Genomic DNA, 18,995 nt, shown 5'->3' on the forward strand with positions numbered 1-18,995 from the left:
AGTTAGCAGATTTTTTCCATAAAAAAATTATTATGAATTTATCTTCTACATATCAACATATGACATATCAAAAGCAACCAAAAGGAATCTAGACATACAAATATAGTCAAAACTATAAGCAATAAAATGAACAAAATTAGTTATGCATGGTAGATGTCTATCGGACATTTTGTCAAACACTTCATGTGCAGAAGTAAATTGACCAAATTATTAAATGAATCTGAATACCTAAACCCAATTCTTTATACAGAAAAGTATAATAAATAAACAACATTCAAATTTATATACGATTAGTAAGTAACAATCTTGTCAGCTTAGTAAGTAATTTGATTTTGAATATGAAACCCTTAATAACTCTTCAAATTTGAACATAAAATCAGCAAACTATACAAATAAATCAAGCTTAAAAAATAAATAGGATGAAGTGATAACTACTATTTGAAGTTGAAACCCCCAATTTTTTGAATTTGAACTTGAAATCAACAACCCAAGATTATATGTACTTGACCAAACGAAAGTAAAATTCATAAAAACTTTCAAAATATTGTTCAAATATGTAAGAACTAGGTTATATTTTCAACCAAAATACTAACTTTTCAATTGTATTGAATATCAAAGATTGGTTCCTAAAATTTGAAGCATTAACAATGAAGATTTTCCATGATTAAGTGTATTCGTCTATCCCTATTCGGCTATTCGGCAATTCTCTTCAAACAAGTCTCGTAACTCTCTAACCCATAATAATTAGACAATGAATAGAAGATACTAAACTAGTCCTCCTTCGTTCAAAAATTACAAAATTGCCACCAGACAGTTGCCCGGTTTACCCTCTTCATAGTTCTGCCCTTGGTTGTCGCCACAACAAAGATCTCCGTTAATGGAGGTACCCCTTAGAGATACAAATGAAGAATTTGATGAAGATGAAAGTGAAGGGAGATAAATATTAGAGACTAAAACAAAAATAAGAGAAGAAAAAGACAAAATAAAATCTGACTTTTAGTCAGTTTATTGAAAAAAGACAAAAGGGAGAAATCTCGGTATACCTCCTATTTTAGGGGGCCACACGGGAATACGATTACACTTTAGGTGGTCAATCGGAAAATAACCCTAGTTTTCATATGATTGGGAGATTTGCTGTTTGGACCTCCTTTCGTATAATTGACTTGCTGTTTGGATTCCCTTTTTCCGGTGTTGCATTTTGTACTCTCTTTTTCAAAAAAAAAAATTAATACCTATTATATTAAAACAGGTCAGTCGGTTACTCAGGGGATAAATCTGACTGTCCATTTTATTTTAGAGATTTGGTTGGGAACACATCCGACGGATGATATAAATTTTTTTATGTAAATAGACTACAAAAAGAAGGGTATCTATGTAAATCAACTAAAATTAGTTAGAGTAACTACTACCCATATATTTCTCTATTTTTTTCTGTTGAGTAGAAAAACGTGAGAGGATGAGAAATAAGTGGGGAGAAAATCTCTCTTCCACATTCTTGATCGGTTTTTTTATGAAAAACTTCCCAAAGTAACTACTTCGAAAAATATATAAATAAGACTCTTGCCAGACTGATATCTTTTCACTGTAAGAAAAAAACAATCTCTCACATCTATTTATAGTTCAGGCTTCAATGAAATATTATTTTTCTTTTTTAAATGTAATTATCTTTTATTAAATGTAAATAGTTTAGTATTTGATTGCTCCTCTTGGTTGTTTAATATATAATTATTATTTTCTCTAAATGTAAAATGGCTATTCAACTGTTACAATATTCTTAACACGATGGCGCAGCCAAAAAGGATCTACCGCGTCCGTAGGACGCGGTGGGAACCTAGTAACTATGCAAGAGGCGAAAATACTATTTTGCACTTTTTTTTTAGTAGGAGAGTTGTTACAATGGGTGGAGTCACCACTTATGGTGGTGGTGGTGGGATCATCAATGTTGAAACTTCCATTGATTTAGTGGATCAAGATTTCTATAAATTAACATAAATACTAAATAAGATTCAAATACTAAACAGTGATGAATTACAATTAAAAGCAATACCACCCATTAGAGAATTAATTACCTGTAAGTGGAGGTCTTTTATGTGATTGATCATTAATATTTTTTTGTTGCAAGCATGACAGTGAGAACAAGAATATTGTGGTGATCAAACAGAGTGTTAAAAGGTACCACTCATACATGATACATCCTATTTATTTTTCATGATCTCGATTTTATTCAAAGCCTAAAGAAGTTTTGCACACACCATTAAACTCTCTCTACTCAACAACTAACTTCAAATTAACATCCAACTATCCCTAAAGCGTCAATCTCCTTCTTTCTCTCTCTAATCAAAATCAATTCCTCATTCTTCTACAAAAAAAGGGCACTCAAATCAAATTAACTCCTTCTAACATTGATATTTTAGAGATCAAGTGATTAGGATTTGTAAGAAATAAGATGAGTTAAGAAAGAAGAAGATGAGTTGAATAAATTAGGGAGTCCAAAATGCAATATTAATTATATAAGGGTAAAGTGGGGATTTTTTAAAGTATAACTTTAAAGACGGAATATTCTCGGGTGATTCCGTCAAAAGAGAGTCCAACAAGCAACACTAAAAAAAGGAAGTCCAAACAGTAGGTCAATTATACGAAAGGAGGTCCAAACAGCAAATCTCCTCATATAATTTAACCATGTACATTAATTATTGGAACAATAACTAAAAAGGTCAAAATAATATTGAAAATAACTAGAAAAACACATAACATTAGAAAATTATTATTCAGGTAAAAAAATATACAAATACTAAAATAATTTTTTTTGTCATTTTGTGTAACTAAATTCTTTTAGTTTTCTTTAAACTTTAAATCGGTATAACTTTTGTTTGAGATATCGGATTTCTATAAAAATTATATATCTAGAAATGATTTTTCATTAGCTTTCTAACAAAATCCACTTTCAATACTTTTTTTCAAAAAGAAAAACCTAGAAAAAATTGACGTTTTTTCCGTTACATTTTTCTGCAAACATGTGTTTGCAACAATCTGTTCTACAAACAAGTTCTGCAAACATGTGTTTGTAACAATCTGTTCTGCAAACATGTGTTTGCATAATGTAAACTGCAAACAAGTTCTGCAAACTGTGTTTGCAAAATATAGATTGCAAACATGATTTGCAAGCTTTGCAGAATATAATCTTGAGTTGCATATCTCGCAAACTCGATTTGCAAATTGAGAATATAAACTAAAAGTATTGTCTACGAAATCTTGAGTTTGAAATTGATCTCATCATTCATCATATAAAACTGATGAAGAATTTTGTGGTCGACTTTAAGATCAAACCTTCAAAATTGTTGTTGATGACATTGACATACATAATGCTTTAACATATAGAACCTCCATATCCTTTACACATAATCTAGTCATGTTAGCAGACAAGATTAACTCCGTCTTGCTAATTTCGGTTGTAATGACTCTTGTAGTTGTAACACTAATGAGTCATTTTGCTAATGCTGGCACTCTCACTTCTTCGAGTGGACCACAAAGCGATTTACAATCATTGTGGCTGTTTCAACATTAACTACCATGGAAGAGTATATTTATCGAGTGTTAAGTTGGTTGATTCAATTTAACCATTTAACCAAATCGTCCATATATACATAGTAAGCAGTCCAAGAAAGAAGATCCTTATGAGACAATTCATCAAACAGTTTCTGGGCATGTTCAATTTCCCCACATTTCACATACTCAACTGTTCATTCAAGCTATGTATTGCTACAAATTACTAATACTAAATCTCAAAGCGGTTGAAGGTAATGAATTTGAAGGAAACTTCATCGTCGCCATTATTTGTCAGAAAAATCAAATCCAGATCTAAAAATATCCAGACCAACTTTTTTTTCATATAAACTTCATTCTAAATTTGTTGGTTGCTTTGTTCGTCTTCATATGAATCAAAGAAGAAGAATAAGTGAAGAAGAAGAATCAAAGATGACGAACATAAGAAGAATTAGAGAGACGAAGAAGAAGAATTAGAGAAGATGTAGAAGAAGGAAAAACCTAAAAGTTTCTGGAATTTTTAGAGAGAAAATGAACTTTTGTGGGTAGCAGTGTTTTTGGAACCAAAATATTGAAAAATGATTTGATTAACAATTTCTCATATTATTTTGGGAGATTTGCTGTTTGGACTCCCTTTCGTATAATTGACTTGCTGTTTGGACTCCCTTTTTCCAGAGTTGCAATTTGGACTCCCTTTAACAGAATCAAAAGAGAATATTCTGTCTCTAAAGTTATATTTGAAAAAAAATCCAAAATTACCCTTATATAATCATTAACAGTATAGGGTCAGCTCGCGGGTCGATGATCAGCCTTCATCATCTTCTTCTCCTTGTATAATCGATTGGCAGTCCAAAATTACCCTTATATAATCATTAACAGTATAGGGATGCCTCTTCCTTCCATTTAACATCCCCCACCTCCATAAACATCTTCACAGAAACCCCAACGAACAACCAAAAAGGAAAAAATGGATCAACCTTCATCTTCTTCTTCTCCAGTTGTTGAACCAGTAAATGAAATTTAAATTATAAACGAATCCTTACAAAATCTCAAAACTTCAATGGGAAGAAGTAGCTATCTCCATCGCCTGCTCGTTGTGGTTACGACGTTCCTTCGAAATCTGGTACTCAATGTCGCCATAAAATGGAAAAACTTCGAAAAAAAACGAAGATCTACAATTTCTTCTTGTTTCCTTTTTAATCTTATGGATCAAATGGAACAAGGTCCTTTCCCTATTTTTGTACTTCCAAATCCAATCGTTTCAATTGTTCATCCTAATCAAATTTCTGAATCAACTGAGGAAGATGACGATGCGGGTGATCATCGTAATCATTTTTTATCAAATGGGTCGAGGATTTTTGAGTCAGATTTACCTCGGAGATGTAATAATTGTATGAATAAGAAAAGAAGAAGGTCGTCTGAGATGGAGGAAGAAGAAGAAGAAGAAGAAGATGATGATGAAAGAGGAAGAAGAGAGTTGTTAATGGAATTTGGTTCAGTTGTTAGAATATCTGAAGAACGGATAATGAAAATTGAGAAAATGAAGATATAAATGATGAAAGAACAGAGAGATGTGAATGGAAATGGAAGCAAAAACAACTGAAATGATTATTGATTCTCATAAACGAATGGTTGATGTCATTGCTAGATCTTTTCATACCGAGAAGAAATTTAAGAAACCTGTTCCAGGAGATGTTAATTTGAGATATTCCCGTTAGATGAAATTGAGATTCAACTTGTTTTAATGACTTTTCAATCTTACTGCTTTTGCCTTGTGATATAATTCCCAAACTAAAACTAAAAAGAACAGAATTTTAGAGAAGAGAGAGAAATTACAGATTTCTTTTTTTTAGAGAGAGAATGTAAGAGAGGTGAAGAAGACAATCAAATTGCATACAAGTATATGTATATGCAGATAATTAGAGAAGACGAATTCTTCAGGTATCATTAAGGGAGTGAGTTACTTGAAGAATTTGGACTCCCAATCGATTTTGTTCGCAGGCTATAAAGAGAGATGGAAGAAGATGAAGGTCGACGGAGATTTGTTTTGGCAATCTAGGGTCAGCTCGCGGGTCGTATATTTAGGTTTAATTAACTTGTGGGTTAAAAATGGGTTGGGTTAGGTGAAGTAGGGGTTAAATAGTATTTTTCCCATCTGCCTAGGGTAAAATAGTATTTTCATCTTCAAAATATTTTTAAACTGTTATATTTAACTATTTTTTTCAAAAAGGGAGTCCAAATTGCAACTCTGGAAAAAGGGAGTCCAAACAGCAAGTCAATTATATGAAAGGGAGTCCAAACAACAAATCTCCCTATTATTTTAAACCTTATGTATCAATACCCATAATATTTTGACAACTTTTGGTTAATAGAAAAAGTTACTTGTTTTTTTCTTAGTTATTATGAATAATATTTTCACCTAAACAACCATTTTCCCTTAATTATTTATATTTAGATTTTAGTGAACGCAAATCAATGTTAGTCGTAGTTTAATTAGTTGAGAGTATTATTACAACATATAAAGATCATTAGTTGGACTACATATAATTTTTTTTTTAACAATTCATGAATAACTAATTTTAATAGTGAATCGTTTTCTAATGAAACTAACATAAAAAGAGGATCATTGTTTCGTGATTATCCACGTTCTTATGGTGTGCTGAGGATGGTAAGTTACATTGAAATAGTATATATCTAAATCACCTTTAATGACGTATTAAGTGACGTTAAGCTTTGGCAAGAGGGAAAGTAACGGGGAAGATAATGATGTGGAATGTTGAAAGAAGGATGGGGTTTGATTAAACGTAACTAAAGATGGGGTTTGATTGTACGACACCTGCTTTTATGGCAACACTAGATGGCGCCACACATCTCGCTAGGGTTTATAGTGGTTTCCATGACACCTTGAGTCTTCCGTTAATCTTTTGGGAAGTTTTATAAGGCCTCCCCATGAGCCATTTTACTTGCTACATTATCACTGAGGGAAGATCTTTTAACAAAAATGAGGGGGCTCAATAAAATCTCCCAAATCTTTTTAACCACATTGGGATGCATTTCTGGTTTGGCAATGTTTCTTACTTCTCCAAAGATATTATGCGACACTTTAGAGGTTATTTTGACGATTCTTATTGACATTTTTGGTGTGTTTTGAGTCAATTTTAACAATAATTTTACGTTCTTGTTTAACTATACTTTTTCTAACTTTTTTACCTCATTTTTGCGGCATTTACTCCATGCAGCTTGATACCACTTTTTTACCTCACAGTTAAGCAATCCTTCGCTTTGCACTTCTAACAACAATTGGTAGATTTCAAACCTTTTTCTCATTGTGTGAATTTGGTTCTATTGAATCTTAATCGTCTGACTCAAATAAACATTCGAAAATACCACTCAAATTTGGAAAAAAAAAAATGTAAGTAAAAATTCAAGAAGAGATTCACAAAATACTCATCAATCAGTGAGTATAAGAGCAACCAAATAGTACAGTTAATGGAGCATAAAGCTTCGTTTTTTTTGGAAGAGTATAAAGCTTCTAGCCTTATAGTTGGAGTTTTTTTTTGGAAGTCCTTATAGTTGGAGTTGGATAACCCTTGGTGTGATGTGATTTTCATCCAATTGCTGTTTGACGTAATGATGATGATTACATCTTCACATTATTTTCCATAGTTTGCCTTAAGGTCGACGAGACCAACATTGCTTTCACAGACTACTCCCTCGTTTAACATAACACATTGCTTTATTTATAAGTTTTCTACAGTACAGCACCAAAATAAAAAAGGGTTATTTTCTTAATAGTCCCCAACTTTGTGATCGGTTTCTTGTCTAGCCCCCTACTTTATCGAAAATATCCAAATGACCTCCTTTTTCAGATTCCGTTATAACACCGTTAACTAGTCATCATCTCTCTCTCCTCCATCTCATCTCCTCCACCTCATCTTCTCTCTCTGCCACCTCATCATGTTCACTGGCGAAGGTCGCCGGCCGGCGACCTTCAAACATCAAAAAAAAAAATTTCTCTCTCCTCTCTCTCTAAAAAAAACAAATTTTTTTTTTTAAAATACAAAGGTCTGTTCGTGAAGAAAAGACTAAGATCTGGTTTGTTCCTCACGAACAGACCAGGTCTAGGTCTTTTAAAAAAAAATTGTTATTTTTAGAGAAAGAGAGGAGAGAGAAAATATATTTTTTTTAATGTTTGAAGGTCGACGGTCGAAAAATTGGCCGTCCGGCGACTTTCGCCGGTGAAGATGATGAGGTGGCGAGAAGATGAGGTGGCAGGGAGAGGAAATGAGATGGAAGAGAGAGAGATGATGACTAGTTAACGGAGTTATAGCATAATCTGAAAAAGGGAGTCATCTGAATATTTTTGATAAAGTAGGGGCTAGACAGGAAACTGGTTACAAAGTTGGGGTCTATTAAGGAAATAACCCAATAAAAAAAATTATCGATAAACCAATTTTGAACCCCGTCTGTTCATTAAATTGTAACTTTGTACTCCACATTATACGGATAAAATAAGAACATAAACGGTTAAGATAACTCTTGATTATTATGATAATCTGCTGTTTATTTTACATATATCCGTAAATTACATAGAAAAATTCAGGAGGTTTACTCAGTCACTTTAAAAAGAATACATCTCGGTTGCTACAAATAAAATCTCATTCAATCTTGAATACAGTTGAGAACACAATTTTATATAAGTAGGTAGAATTAATTCATCTACCAATATTTAATATAATTCACCCGATTCAATTTTCTTGTGTTGACCGATATTTTGTTCCTTCACTCCAAGAACATCTCGTCACATTAGCTTATCTGTTTATCAACTCAGACAACCCTAAACTTAGAAGTTAAAGACGCCAAAAATGATTTTTAATAAAAGAAAATTAAATTGGTTTCGAAAGCAACTACAAAATTTTAATCAAGAAAATATTATAAAAAAATTAAAACACAGACAAATTGAAGAAGCAAGATATAAAACAAAATGTCTAATAAACAAATTGTAACTTATTACACACTTGAAGGTCGCCTCTAAGACATGTAGCATTAAACACTTTTTTTCCTAAATTAGCTTCCAAGTCTGCAGTTACATAAATATATATATAGACACAAGTTGCAGAACTTAAATTCAATAACTTTCTTCTCAAAGATTTGATTTTAAGAAATATGTTTTTGATGGAAGCTAGGCAGAACAAGTTCTTCCATGGAACACTTGAAGCTACCATCTTCCATGCAAGTCCCTATAAACCAACTTTCCCCTTCAATGTAAGTACATAAGTGCATATATATGACGTGCACGCGATCTTGTATAAATCAAAGCTTCTTTATTTCTTTGTGTTATATTAACGCATTAATTTGATTATCTTATGAAGTGAAGAAGAATATTATAGTCTATACTCTATAGTTTGCGAATCGAGAAGAAGTTATTAGTGTTTTCGTTAAAATGTTTTGACATAAGATTCTAATTTGGGTTTGCTCACAATTTCATTTACTTGATTTTATGAATTTCTCAAACTAAAACTATGGAATTCAATTGTGTTCACAGTGTGCATGTCTGAGTGAAAAAGAAACCTATGTAACTATAAAGATAAACGAGAAGAAAGTAGGAGAGACAAATCATGAACAAAATCGAGTTTGGAATCATACCTTTCAAATTTTCTGCGCTCATCCTGCAGATTCAAGTATCACCTTAACGATGAAGACGAAATGCTCTATCTTGGGAAAGATTCACATCCCGGCAAGACGACTGATAGAAGACTCGACTCTAATTGAAGGATTCTTTCCTACCTTCACAGACAAAGGAAAGCCAAACCCGGAGCTCAAGCTTCAATTCATGTTATGGTTTAAACCTGCAAATTGTGAACCAAGTTGGGAGAAAGTATTCCATCATGGTGAATCTATCGGACTAAAAAACGTAACATTTCCACAAAGATCAAACTGTAACGTTATACTTTATCAAGATGCTCATCATCGTTCTACTTTCGAACCACCTGTGAATCTTCATGGAGGAAGCCCAAGAAAACTGTGGGAGGATGTTTATAAAGCCATTAATGGTGCTAAGTATCTGATATGTATAGCAGGATGGTCTTTCAATCCGAAATTGGTTCTTGTAAGTTGATATTCATACTTGTTACCCGTTTCTTATTTCATTTGCCAAACATATTCTTGGATAACTTAATGTGTTTTTGAGCAGGTTCGAGATCGAGAAACTGATATTCCACAAGCAAGAGGAGTAATGATTGGTGAACTATTAAAACAAAAGGCGGAAGATGGAGTGGCTGTGAGAATAATCCTTTGGGATGACGAAACATCCTTACCGATCATCAAGAACAAAGGAGTAATGAGAACCCATGACGAAGATGCTTTCACTTACTTCAAGAACTCTAAAGTGGTGTGTAGATTATGCCCAAGATTACATCATAAGTTCCCCACGGTTTTCGCTCATCACCAGAAGACCATTACTGTCGATACACAAGCAAAATCTATGTTAGCGAGCTCTAGTAATAGTAATAGTAGTAGAGATATTATGAGTTTCCTCGGGGGATTGGACCTCTGTGATGGACGTTACGACACAGAGGAGCATTCGTTGTTCAGAACACTCAATAGTGAATCCCATTTTCAAGATTTCTACCAAATCAACTTACCAGGAGCCCGTCTTGACAAAGGGGGGCCAAGGGAACCATGGCATGACACTCATGCTTGCATCACTGGTGAAGCGGCTTGGGACGTCTTAAGCAATTTCGAGCAACGATGGACCAAACAATGCAATCCTTCTTTACTTCTTCCTGTAAGCAAGATTCCAAATTTATGCAACAAAGCTTTCCGACCTCAAGTTGGAGACTGGAACGTCCAAATCTTTAGATCGATTGATCGGGTTTCAGTGTCTTCTTTGGCGGATAATGTCTCAGTAGAATGCAGCATCCATGATGCATACGTAAAAGCAATTCGACTTGCAGAAAGGTTTATTTATATCGAAAATCAATATTTTATTGGAGGTTGCCATATGTGGGAGAAAGATAGGAATTCTTGCTGCAGTAACTTGATTCCTGTTGAGATTGCTCTTAAGGTGGTAAACAAGATTAAAGCAAAGGAGAGATTTTCAGTATATATAGTGATACCAATGTGGCCAGAAGGATTACCGGATAGTGAACCTGTTCAGGAAATACTTCACTGGACCAGACAGACAATGTCGATGATGTATAGATTGATTGGAGAGGGTATCCGAGAAAGTGGTGAGTCGGTTCACCCAAGGGATTATTTGAACTTCTTTTGCCTTGCAAACAGAGAGAAGAAAGGTAGAGAAGAGTTTGTTCCTCCGCATTCACCGCGACATGAAACCCAGTATTGGAATGCCCAGGTTCACCGAAGATTCATGGTATACGTCCATTCCAAGCTCATGATAGGTACAGAAACAACACTCTTTCTTCATCTTTTTAGGCAGTCTTTGTTTCTCCTTTTCTAAATTCAGACATGAATACGACTTGAGATCTAAATGACTCGAGTCAGATTTTAGACTTCGTTTTTTTGTCTAACTCAAGCTGATTTTGGATCCATTGTCCGGAAATAACTAGAGATCAAAATTATGCGCCTGACTCAAGTAAATCAGATTCATACAAAAAATAACCAACGTAGTTTAAATTTCAACTATTATTGAAACTTGCATATTTGTTGCTATATCTGACAAACTGTTGTCTAATGTCCAGTTGACGATATGTACATCTTAATTGGATCTGCTAACATCAACCAACGATCAATGGATGGAGGACGAGATACAGAGATTGCAATGGGTTGCTACCAGTCTAAATTTCTAAGTAAGAAAATGAATGATGGGGATATTCATGCATACCGAATGTCACTTTGGTTCGAGCATACCAGACAGATCGACAAGAGTTTCCTAGAGCCCGAAAGTTTGGATTGTGTGAGGAGAATTAGAGCTATAGGGGACGAGATGTGGAATATATACAGTGGAGAAGAAGTAGTAGACATGGAAGGTATTCATCTGGTGACTTACCCTATAAATGTATTAATTGATGGTACAATCGAAGATCATGTTGAAGGTGGAGGTACCTTCCCTGACACTACAGCGTCCATTAGAGGGAAGAGATCAAAGGTTCTGCCAGCAGTTTGTACAACATAATAACCAGGATGAGATGTGATAAATCCACAAAAAGATAAATGCCGAAACGAAAAATTGTCCAAAAATACATTCAAAACATCTTATCTAACTGATTATCTAGAACATTTTCATCAAGGATTATAGCTGTGTCTATTGCTATAACCATTTTGAGCGATTTTCTACACTATATTAAATAACGTTATAACGACTAGTTTTTCTGTATAATCTTATAACGACCATAAATAGTTATGGATCAACTGTACTTTTAGCGATTTATACACCAGTTAATGAGTAGTACTAAATTAAAATGTTATTCAATTGGATGAAGTACCTAAGAAAGACGATCATCTTGGAAAGTAAAGCCCAACAAGAAGCTCATTAAGTGCCATAAAATTCAAAGATAAGTAGTTTTACTCCTGCTTTGCTTAAGAAATTATATTCTTTTTTCTCGAAGGAACGATTAATGTCTAAAACAAACATCTGAATAAGGTAATAGATTAGCGGATAGGGAAAAAAATTCAAATTGGTTACTGAAGACTTCACTAAACTTGAGGACGAAAAAAGAAACAAAAGGTCGAAAATTCAACATGGTACATTGGTATAAACAACAGGTGTGACTATCTATTTTCATTATTCTATTAGAATGTGACATCAAAATGTAGAAAAACACAAATTAAAGAAACAAGTCTTACTAGGAAAAATAGTAAAGAGACGCCAAAGTAAAGCATCATCACGTGAAAATAGTCGCACATGGGAGAATGACCATCTAGCGACAAGAATATAATGTCTAGGTCCTCTCCACTCATAGCCAATTGGTTTCAGTTGTAGCTAGGCTCAAAGAACCCCATAGGTGAGGGGCGTGTGAGAATAGTCCACATGGAAGAATGACAGCAACTAAGAATATAATGTTTAGGTCCTTTGCCCTCATAGCCAATTGGTTTCGAATTGGATGACCACAAACTTAACACATCATTGCCAAGAATAGAACTATAGATATTGGTTCATGGAAAACTGGATTTTCTATAATGTGAATTGCAGCTTGATTGTCACAATGTACTGGCATAGGAGATGAATGATTAATGCCAAGATCAAGAAGAAGTAATTTGAGCCATTGAAGCTCACAAGTGAGAGTGGCGAGAGCCTGATATTCGGCTTCTGCAGAAGATCGGGCAATCGTGTGCTGCTTTTTAGATTTCCAAGAAAGCGGACTTGAACCAAGCATGGTCACATAGCCCGTAGTAGAACGACGGGTTGTCGGGCATCCAGTCCAATCAGAGTCACAAAACCCTCAAATAAGTAACTTGCTAAAGGAAGACAAAAGAATTCCTTTCCCTATATGGCCTTTTAGGTAGCGAAGGACGCGGTAAGCGGCATCTAAGTGAGCGGAGCGTGGGTCCTGCATGAACTGACTAAGACTATTTACAGCATATGTGATATCAGGACGAGTAACTATTAAGTAAATAAGACGACCAATAAGGCGACGATACACCGAAGGATCCTAGAGTGGATGATCGTCGGTGGGTCCAAGCTTCGATTTCTGATCCATGGGAAATGGAGAAATCTTGGAGGTCGTGAGGCCAGAATCTTTGAGGATGTCAACAATATATTTTCGTTGACAGAGAAATATTCCCTTGGAGGACCGAGAGACCTCAATACCCAAAAAGTATTGAAGGCGGCCAAGATCTTTGAGGGAGAATGCCGAGCGTAGAAATTTCTTGAGAGAGGAAATGGCAACATCATTATTGCCAATAATGATGATATCGTAAATGTAGACCAGAACATATAAGGAGGTGGAGGATTTGCGATAAGTGAAAAGTGAGTAGTCAGAGAGTGACTGAACAAAACCTCGTTTGAGAAGAACGGATGAAAATTTGGGAAAACCATTGACGGGATGCTTGTTTGAGTCCGTAAAGTGACTTGTTCAGTCGACATACCCTTGTCTCTCCCTTAGGAGAAAATCCGGGTGGCAGTTTCATGAACACTTCTTCATCCAGGTCTCCCTGGAGGAAAGCATTATTGACGTCGAGTTGATGAAGGGACCAACCTTTGACAGCTGCGATGGAAAGAAGTACTCGGACAGTGACTAATTTTGCGACTGGAGCAAAAGTGTCATTGTAGTCAAGACCTTCGACTTGAGTGTACCCCTTTACGACCAGACGAGCTTTGTAGCGTTCAATGGACCCATAGGCTCGGAATTTGATTTTATAGACCCATTTACAGCCAATGGGTTTCTTACCAGTTGGAAGATGAGTAAGAGTCCAAGTTTTATTGGATTCGAGAGCTCTAATCTCAGTAGTCATTGCTTCTCTCCAATGAGGTGAGGTCATGGCCTGAGTGAAAGAGGTTGGTTCGGAATGAGAGAGAACCGATGTTAAGAAGATTTTGTGAGAAGGGGAAAAAGAGTCGACGGACAAAAAATCAGTGAGAGGATAAGGGGTATCTGATTTTAAATTCGAAAAAGGCAGGGAAATGTTGTTACAGTCGTAATCCGCGATATAAGCCGGAGGTCGGCGATGGCGAACTGGTCGACTTGTCATAGAATCATTCAATTTATCGGGGGTGATGTTACCAGGGGTGTCTGTAGGAGGAGGAGGACCCATAGGAGTGCTCATGACGGAAGGAGGGTCCACAGTGATAGGAGTACTTGGAAGCACAGGGGTGCCTGTAAGATCAAGGCCAGCGGGTGTGTCGACAGAAGCCGAAGTGTTTGTAGAGGGAGGAGTGGCTCTAGAGGAGGTAGAAATGAAGGTGCCTGTAATATTGTCCATAGAGGCAGAACGGTCCAGAGATGGACGTGGACTTGTTAGGGGCTCCCCCTGGGAAAGAACCGAGGGGTTGCCGGCAAGGAGTGACATCGGTGCAGTGGGCTGATCAGAGCCCAGTAGGCCAGGAGATCGCGGTGCCGGCAGAGGACTATCTCGTGGTCAGTAGAGTAGTCGAATGAACCATCGTCCTGAATGGACAGGAAAGGGGCTGATGGTGATGAGATCGGTCGATTAAATTGTTGCATCGGGAACCGATCTTCTTGGAAGGTGACGTTACGAGAGGTAAAATTCTTATGTCTAGTCAAGTCATAGACACGATATTCCTTTTGTCCGTTAGGATAAACGATAAACATTCCACGTGAAGCGCGAGGATCAAATTTGTGTCGAATATTCATGTTATACGCATAGCATAAACAACCGAACACCCAAAGATGGTCAAAGGACGGCGGAGAACCGAGAAGGACTTCATGAGGGGATTTCCCTTTAAGAATGGGTGTCGGAATTTTGTTGATTAAGTATATAGCCGTAAGAACACATTCCCCCCAAAACTTGAGAGATAAGTGGGCTTGAAAACGTAGTGCCCTAGCCACATCAAGTATATGGCGGTGTTTGCGTTCTACCACACCATTTTGTTGAGGTGTGTAGACGCAACTTCGTTGGTGAACGATTCCTTTGTTGTGAAATAATAGTTGGAGTTCACGAGAAAGAAATTCCGAACCATTGTCGGAGCGTATTGTTTGTAATTGGGGAAAAAGAGACTCACCATTACCGGAATAAACGTTTGAAATATTAGAACGAAATTGAGTAATTGTGTACTTGATAAAATTGGAAAGAATAGTAAAGGTTTCCGATTTAGAATGCAATAAATAAACCCAAGTACATCTTAAGTAATCATCAACTATGGTGATGAAATATCGACAACCAGAATTTGAAGTAATATTAAATGGTCCCCATAAATCTACATGAACTAATTCGAAAGGTCGAGATGAAATCGAAGTACTAGTAGAAAAAGAGAGACGCGGTTGTTTAGAGATCGGACAAACATCACACGGAATTTTATTCATAAATCCACTCTTAATACATGGATTTTCAGAAACAATAAAATTAAAACGATCTAAAGATGGATGGCCAAGACCCCAGTGTCAAATGTAACACTACAATCAAGAGATTTGGTAACTTCAGAAACAGAAATAAGATTGAACTTAAACGATGGTATATGTAATACATTAAGTAGAAGGAAATCTTTACTAAACGGGACGGATCCAATGTGAAGGACATGAGAACGGGATCCGTCCAGTAATCGAACATAGTAATGTGGAGGTGCTTTAGTATATGAAGAAAAAGATGATAGGGTCGCACAAATATTCTTAGCAGCGCCCCAGTCGATGACCCATGGTAATGAATAAGAAGAAATACCTGCGAGGTTGACTAACGGGTCAGTGGTGCCCATAACCGAGGTGCCTCCAGCAGCATTGCCTTGTTCATATAAACGAACAAGGTGATGGTATTGCTCTTTGGTCATGGAAGTTGCTGAAGGCGCCCCATGTTGTGACAGTTCATAAACCGAACCGCTAACTACCGAACCGACTAGCTGAGTTGGACGCTGACGTGGCGGGTAGCCATGTAGTTTGTAACACGTGGCCTGGAGGTGACCATGCTGATGACAGTTGTCACAGTAGGGTCAAGTTCGCTTTGGTCAGATTCGGTCTGGACGACCGGATCAAACCGTCCGCCCGAGGACTGCTGTCCGACAGCAAGGGTGGCAGCTTCTGAGCTTGCGAGATCCGAGTTCGTTAAGTTTTGTTGAATCCCCTCCTGCTTGACCATGCTATGAATTTTGAGGACCGATGGAAAAGGATCCATCAGGAGTATTTGACTCCGAATAGCGGCAAATCGATCATGGAGTCCTTGAAGGAACTCTATAGCTCGATCTTGATTTGATCGATCAATAAGAGCTTTTCCGTGACCACATAAACATGGTTCAATGGAAAAGAGAGATTGAAGCTCATCCTGATGTGATTTGAGAAGAGTAAAATAATTTGAAACATCCGAACCTTCCTGTTTCAAGGTGGAAATAGCGCGCTTAAGTTGAAAAATCTTTGGCGCGTTTGTTTGATGAAATCTTTCATAAAGATTTTTGCCAGATTTCTGCAGCTGATTCATCGTAAAGAATGGACTGACGGATGTCGGGATTGACCGAGTTGACGAGCCAGCTTGACACAAGGTCATTACAGATCTCTCCCATGCATGTAAGTCAACGGGAGTTGTTGGTTTTTTAATAGAACCGTCAACAAAGCCGAGCTTATCTTTTGCTCGTAAAGCCATTTTCATCCCTCGAGACCAGGAGGCATAGTTATCTCCACTTAACAGAGGGGTAATCAGAATGGTTGTAGGTGAATCAGAATGGGGAATACCAAACATAGCAGAGGAGTTTGGTGGAGTACCAGGAGTGTAGTCAGAACCAGCATCAGTAGTCATGGTTAAATAAGAGAAAAAGGTAAGTTAAAAAAAAATTATGGCTCTTATACCATGTGAGAACTATCACTTTGATAGTTCGATGGAGATAGAACGTGAGAAACAAAGAGAGAGAGATGCTGAATTAGAAAAGAAGAAATAAAGATTAATTGTTCTCTTGTGTTTATTATCAACAATGATTACAAGTATTTATAGCCTACTATAATACAATCAAGGTAAATCTTTGGATAAAGATTACGTACAAGTGATGTATATCTAAGATATCAATCTAAAATACAGTTGGTCTTCTGGAATCTTCTACATGGTATAACAGGTGGGGCCGGTTTCCTTGATCCGACCGGGTCGGTCGTGTGTGGCATATGGATCGGGTGGCCGCCATATCCATTACTCTGACAGGGTTAACAAACTTCACTCGGATTACCTAAAGAAACACCTAATTAGAGGAGCAAGTAGAACATGAAGTATTTACCTTCCATATCTTCCGGTTCTTCAGGAAAAGAGGGTAAGGGAGCTATAGGAAAAATCGAGGTATCTGAGGATTTCTTTGCAGAGAGAAGAATAGGTTTTGTTGAACAAGAAAAGGTTGGCAAGTAAGATCGATAGAAATGAGGCATTATAGATTAGGTAGCCAATACGTGGACAACTGTTTTTTTATATGGACAACTATTTTTGGGTCTTGACTTAGTTGACTTTGATTTAATAAGAAAACAACTCCATAAAGTCGTTAAATACTAACAGTTACTAACTTGCGGACCATTAACAAAATAATAGTTCAAAATTGAAAACCTAAGTTGTCTTCTTCTTCATCATCTTCTTCTTCTTCCTTCTTCTTAGTCTTATTCTTATTCTTGTGCTGCTACTAAAAGTAAACTATAGTTTCTACCACTTCCTTTTGTTTTTTTATCAAACCCTAGATGAATGAAGAAGATAAAACTTATCAATCTCCACTTCCCTTGTTTTTTAGTAAACTATAGTTTCTACTACTTCTCTTTGTTTTTTAGTGAACTATAGTTTCTACTACTTCCCTTTGTTTTTTATCAAACTCTAGATGGGTTTTTATCAAACCCTACATTGATGAGGTAAAACTCTAACTTTTTTAATTTTATTTTGTATTTTCGTTTGGGTAGTTTGAAAGAATACAAAACAATTTCAAGGCAAAAAATCAAAGTGAAGAAGAAATTCCCAGAATTTCGTGGGAAATCCACGAAAATATGCTAGATTTTCGTGGCAGGTTTCCTTCTGTCTTGCCAAATTCTGTAGAAAATCTACGAAATTGGCAAGTCAGATTTTTTTTTTTACAGAAACTCAGAAATTAATATCTCTCGTGTTTTGTCGATTTTCCATGAAGTACGAGCAACTCTACTTGTTTGTAAAAAATCTAGGGTTTTGAAATTTTTGATTTCTAGGTTTTAAAAGTTTAACGGGTTTTAGGGTTTTTAGATCTGATCTTTCTGATTAGGAATATCCTTCAACAATTCCCTTCCCTTCGTTTGATGTCATAATCTTCTCCAAAAAATTCTCTCTTTAGAATTTTGGGTTGATGATGAAGATGAAGTAGTAGAAGAAGACCAAACTTACTTAGGGTTTATGGGAAAAGAGGGAGGTGTTAAAATAATACATCTAATTCTAAGAGGACTTAAGTGAAAATAATAGAGAGTTGTCCCCTTGGAAACTGGTGTCCATATAAAAAAATTAATTATTTTGGTTGTCCACATAAGATAGTTGTCCATACAAGAAAAACGATTGTCCCCGTATTGGCCACCATAGATTAGTCACCCGATTGAAACAACGTTTGGATGGTGGGAAGTTTTATAGGTAATGTCCAACTTTTTTTTTTTTTGTTAAACTAGGTAATGTCCAACTTGTTAAAGCTAATATGCTTTTTAGCCACAACTTTGTTTTTTTGAAAATTGATCACGATCTACGATAGTCATCACAATGGCATTGATACATCAAAGATGTGATAAGCACGAATACCGCCTAATCCAAATTCTTACAAGAACGGGTCAATAGTCTAACTAAACTATGACCTAAAACCTAACTACATTATTTATACCTTAATAGCTCCAGTTCAATAAATCATGAAATCTGCCTCT

General features: G+C 36.1%; 1 protein-coding gene, 1 long non-coding RNA gene and 1 pseudogene across 2 annotated transcripts; 2 read left to right on the top strand and 1 right to left on the bottom strand.

Moving 5' to 3' along the window:
* Positions 1-4,510: 4,510 nt before the first annotated feature.
* Positions 4,511-5,261, top strand: LOC147556771 (uncharacterized; annotated as a pseudogene).
* A 3,050-nt stretch (positions 5,262-8,311) lies between these two features.
* On the top strand, positions 8,312-11,977 carry PLDEPSILON (phospholipase D alpha 4). The gene is made up of 4 exons (XM_086657720.1): positions 8,312-8,808; positions 9,089-9,652; positions 9,737-10,946; positions 11,247-11,977. Exons 1-4 carry the CDS (start codon positions 8,710-8,712, stop codon positions 11,678-11,680), a joined length of 2,307 nt encoding a protein of 768 aa, XP_086513846.1. The 5' UTR covers positions 8,312-8,709; the 3' UTR covers positions 11,681-11,977.
* LOC147556773 (uncharacterized) lies at positions 9,025-17,522 on the bottom strand. The gene is made up of 3 exons (XR_015233582.1): positions 17,288-17,522; positions 10,188-12,776; positions 9,025-10,004 (listed from the first exon to the last, which is right to left on the bottom strand). It is a non-coding gene; the product is annotated as an uncharacterized LOC147556773 (long non-coding RNA).
* Between the last annotated feature and the right edge of the window lie 1,473 nt (positions 17,523-18,995).

Source organism: Eschscholzia californica, unplaced genomic scaffold (genome assembly GCF_041429995.1).
Source record: "Eschscholzia californica isolate CP2 unplaced genomic scaffold, dmEscCali1.0.p SCAF_2, whole genome shotgun sequence".
Classification (NCBI taxonomy): Eukaryota; Viridiplantae; Streptophyta; class Magnoliopsida; order Ranunculales; family Papaveraceae; genus Eschscholzia; species Eschscholzia californica.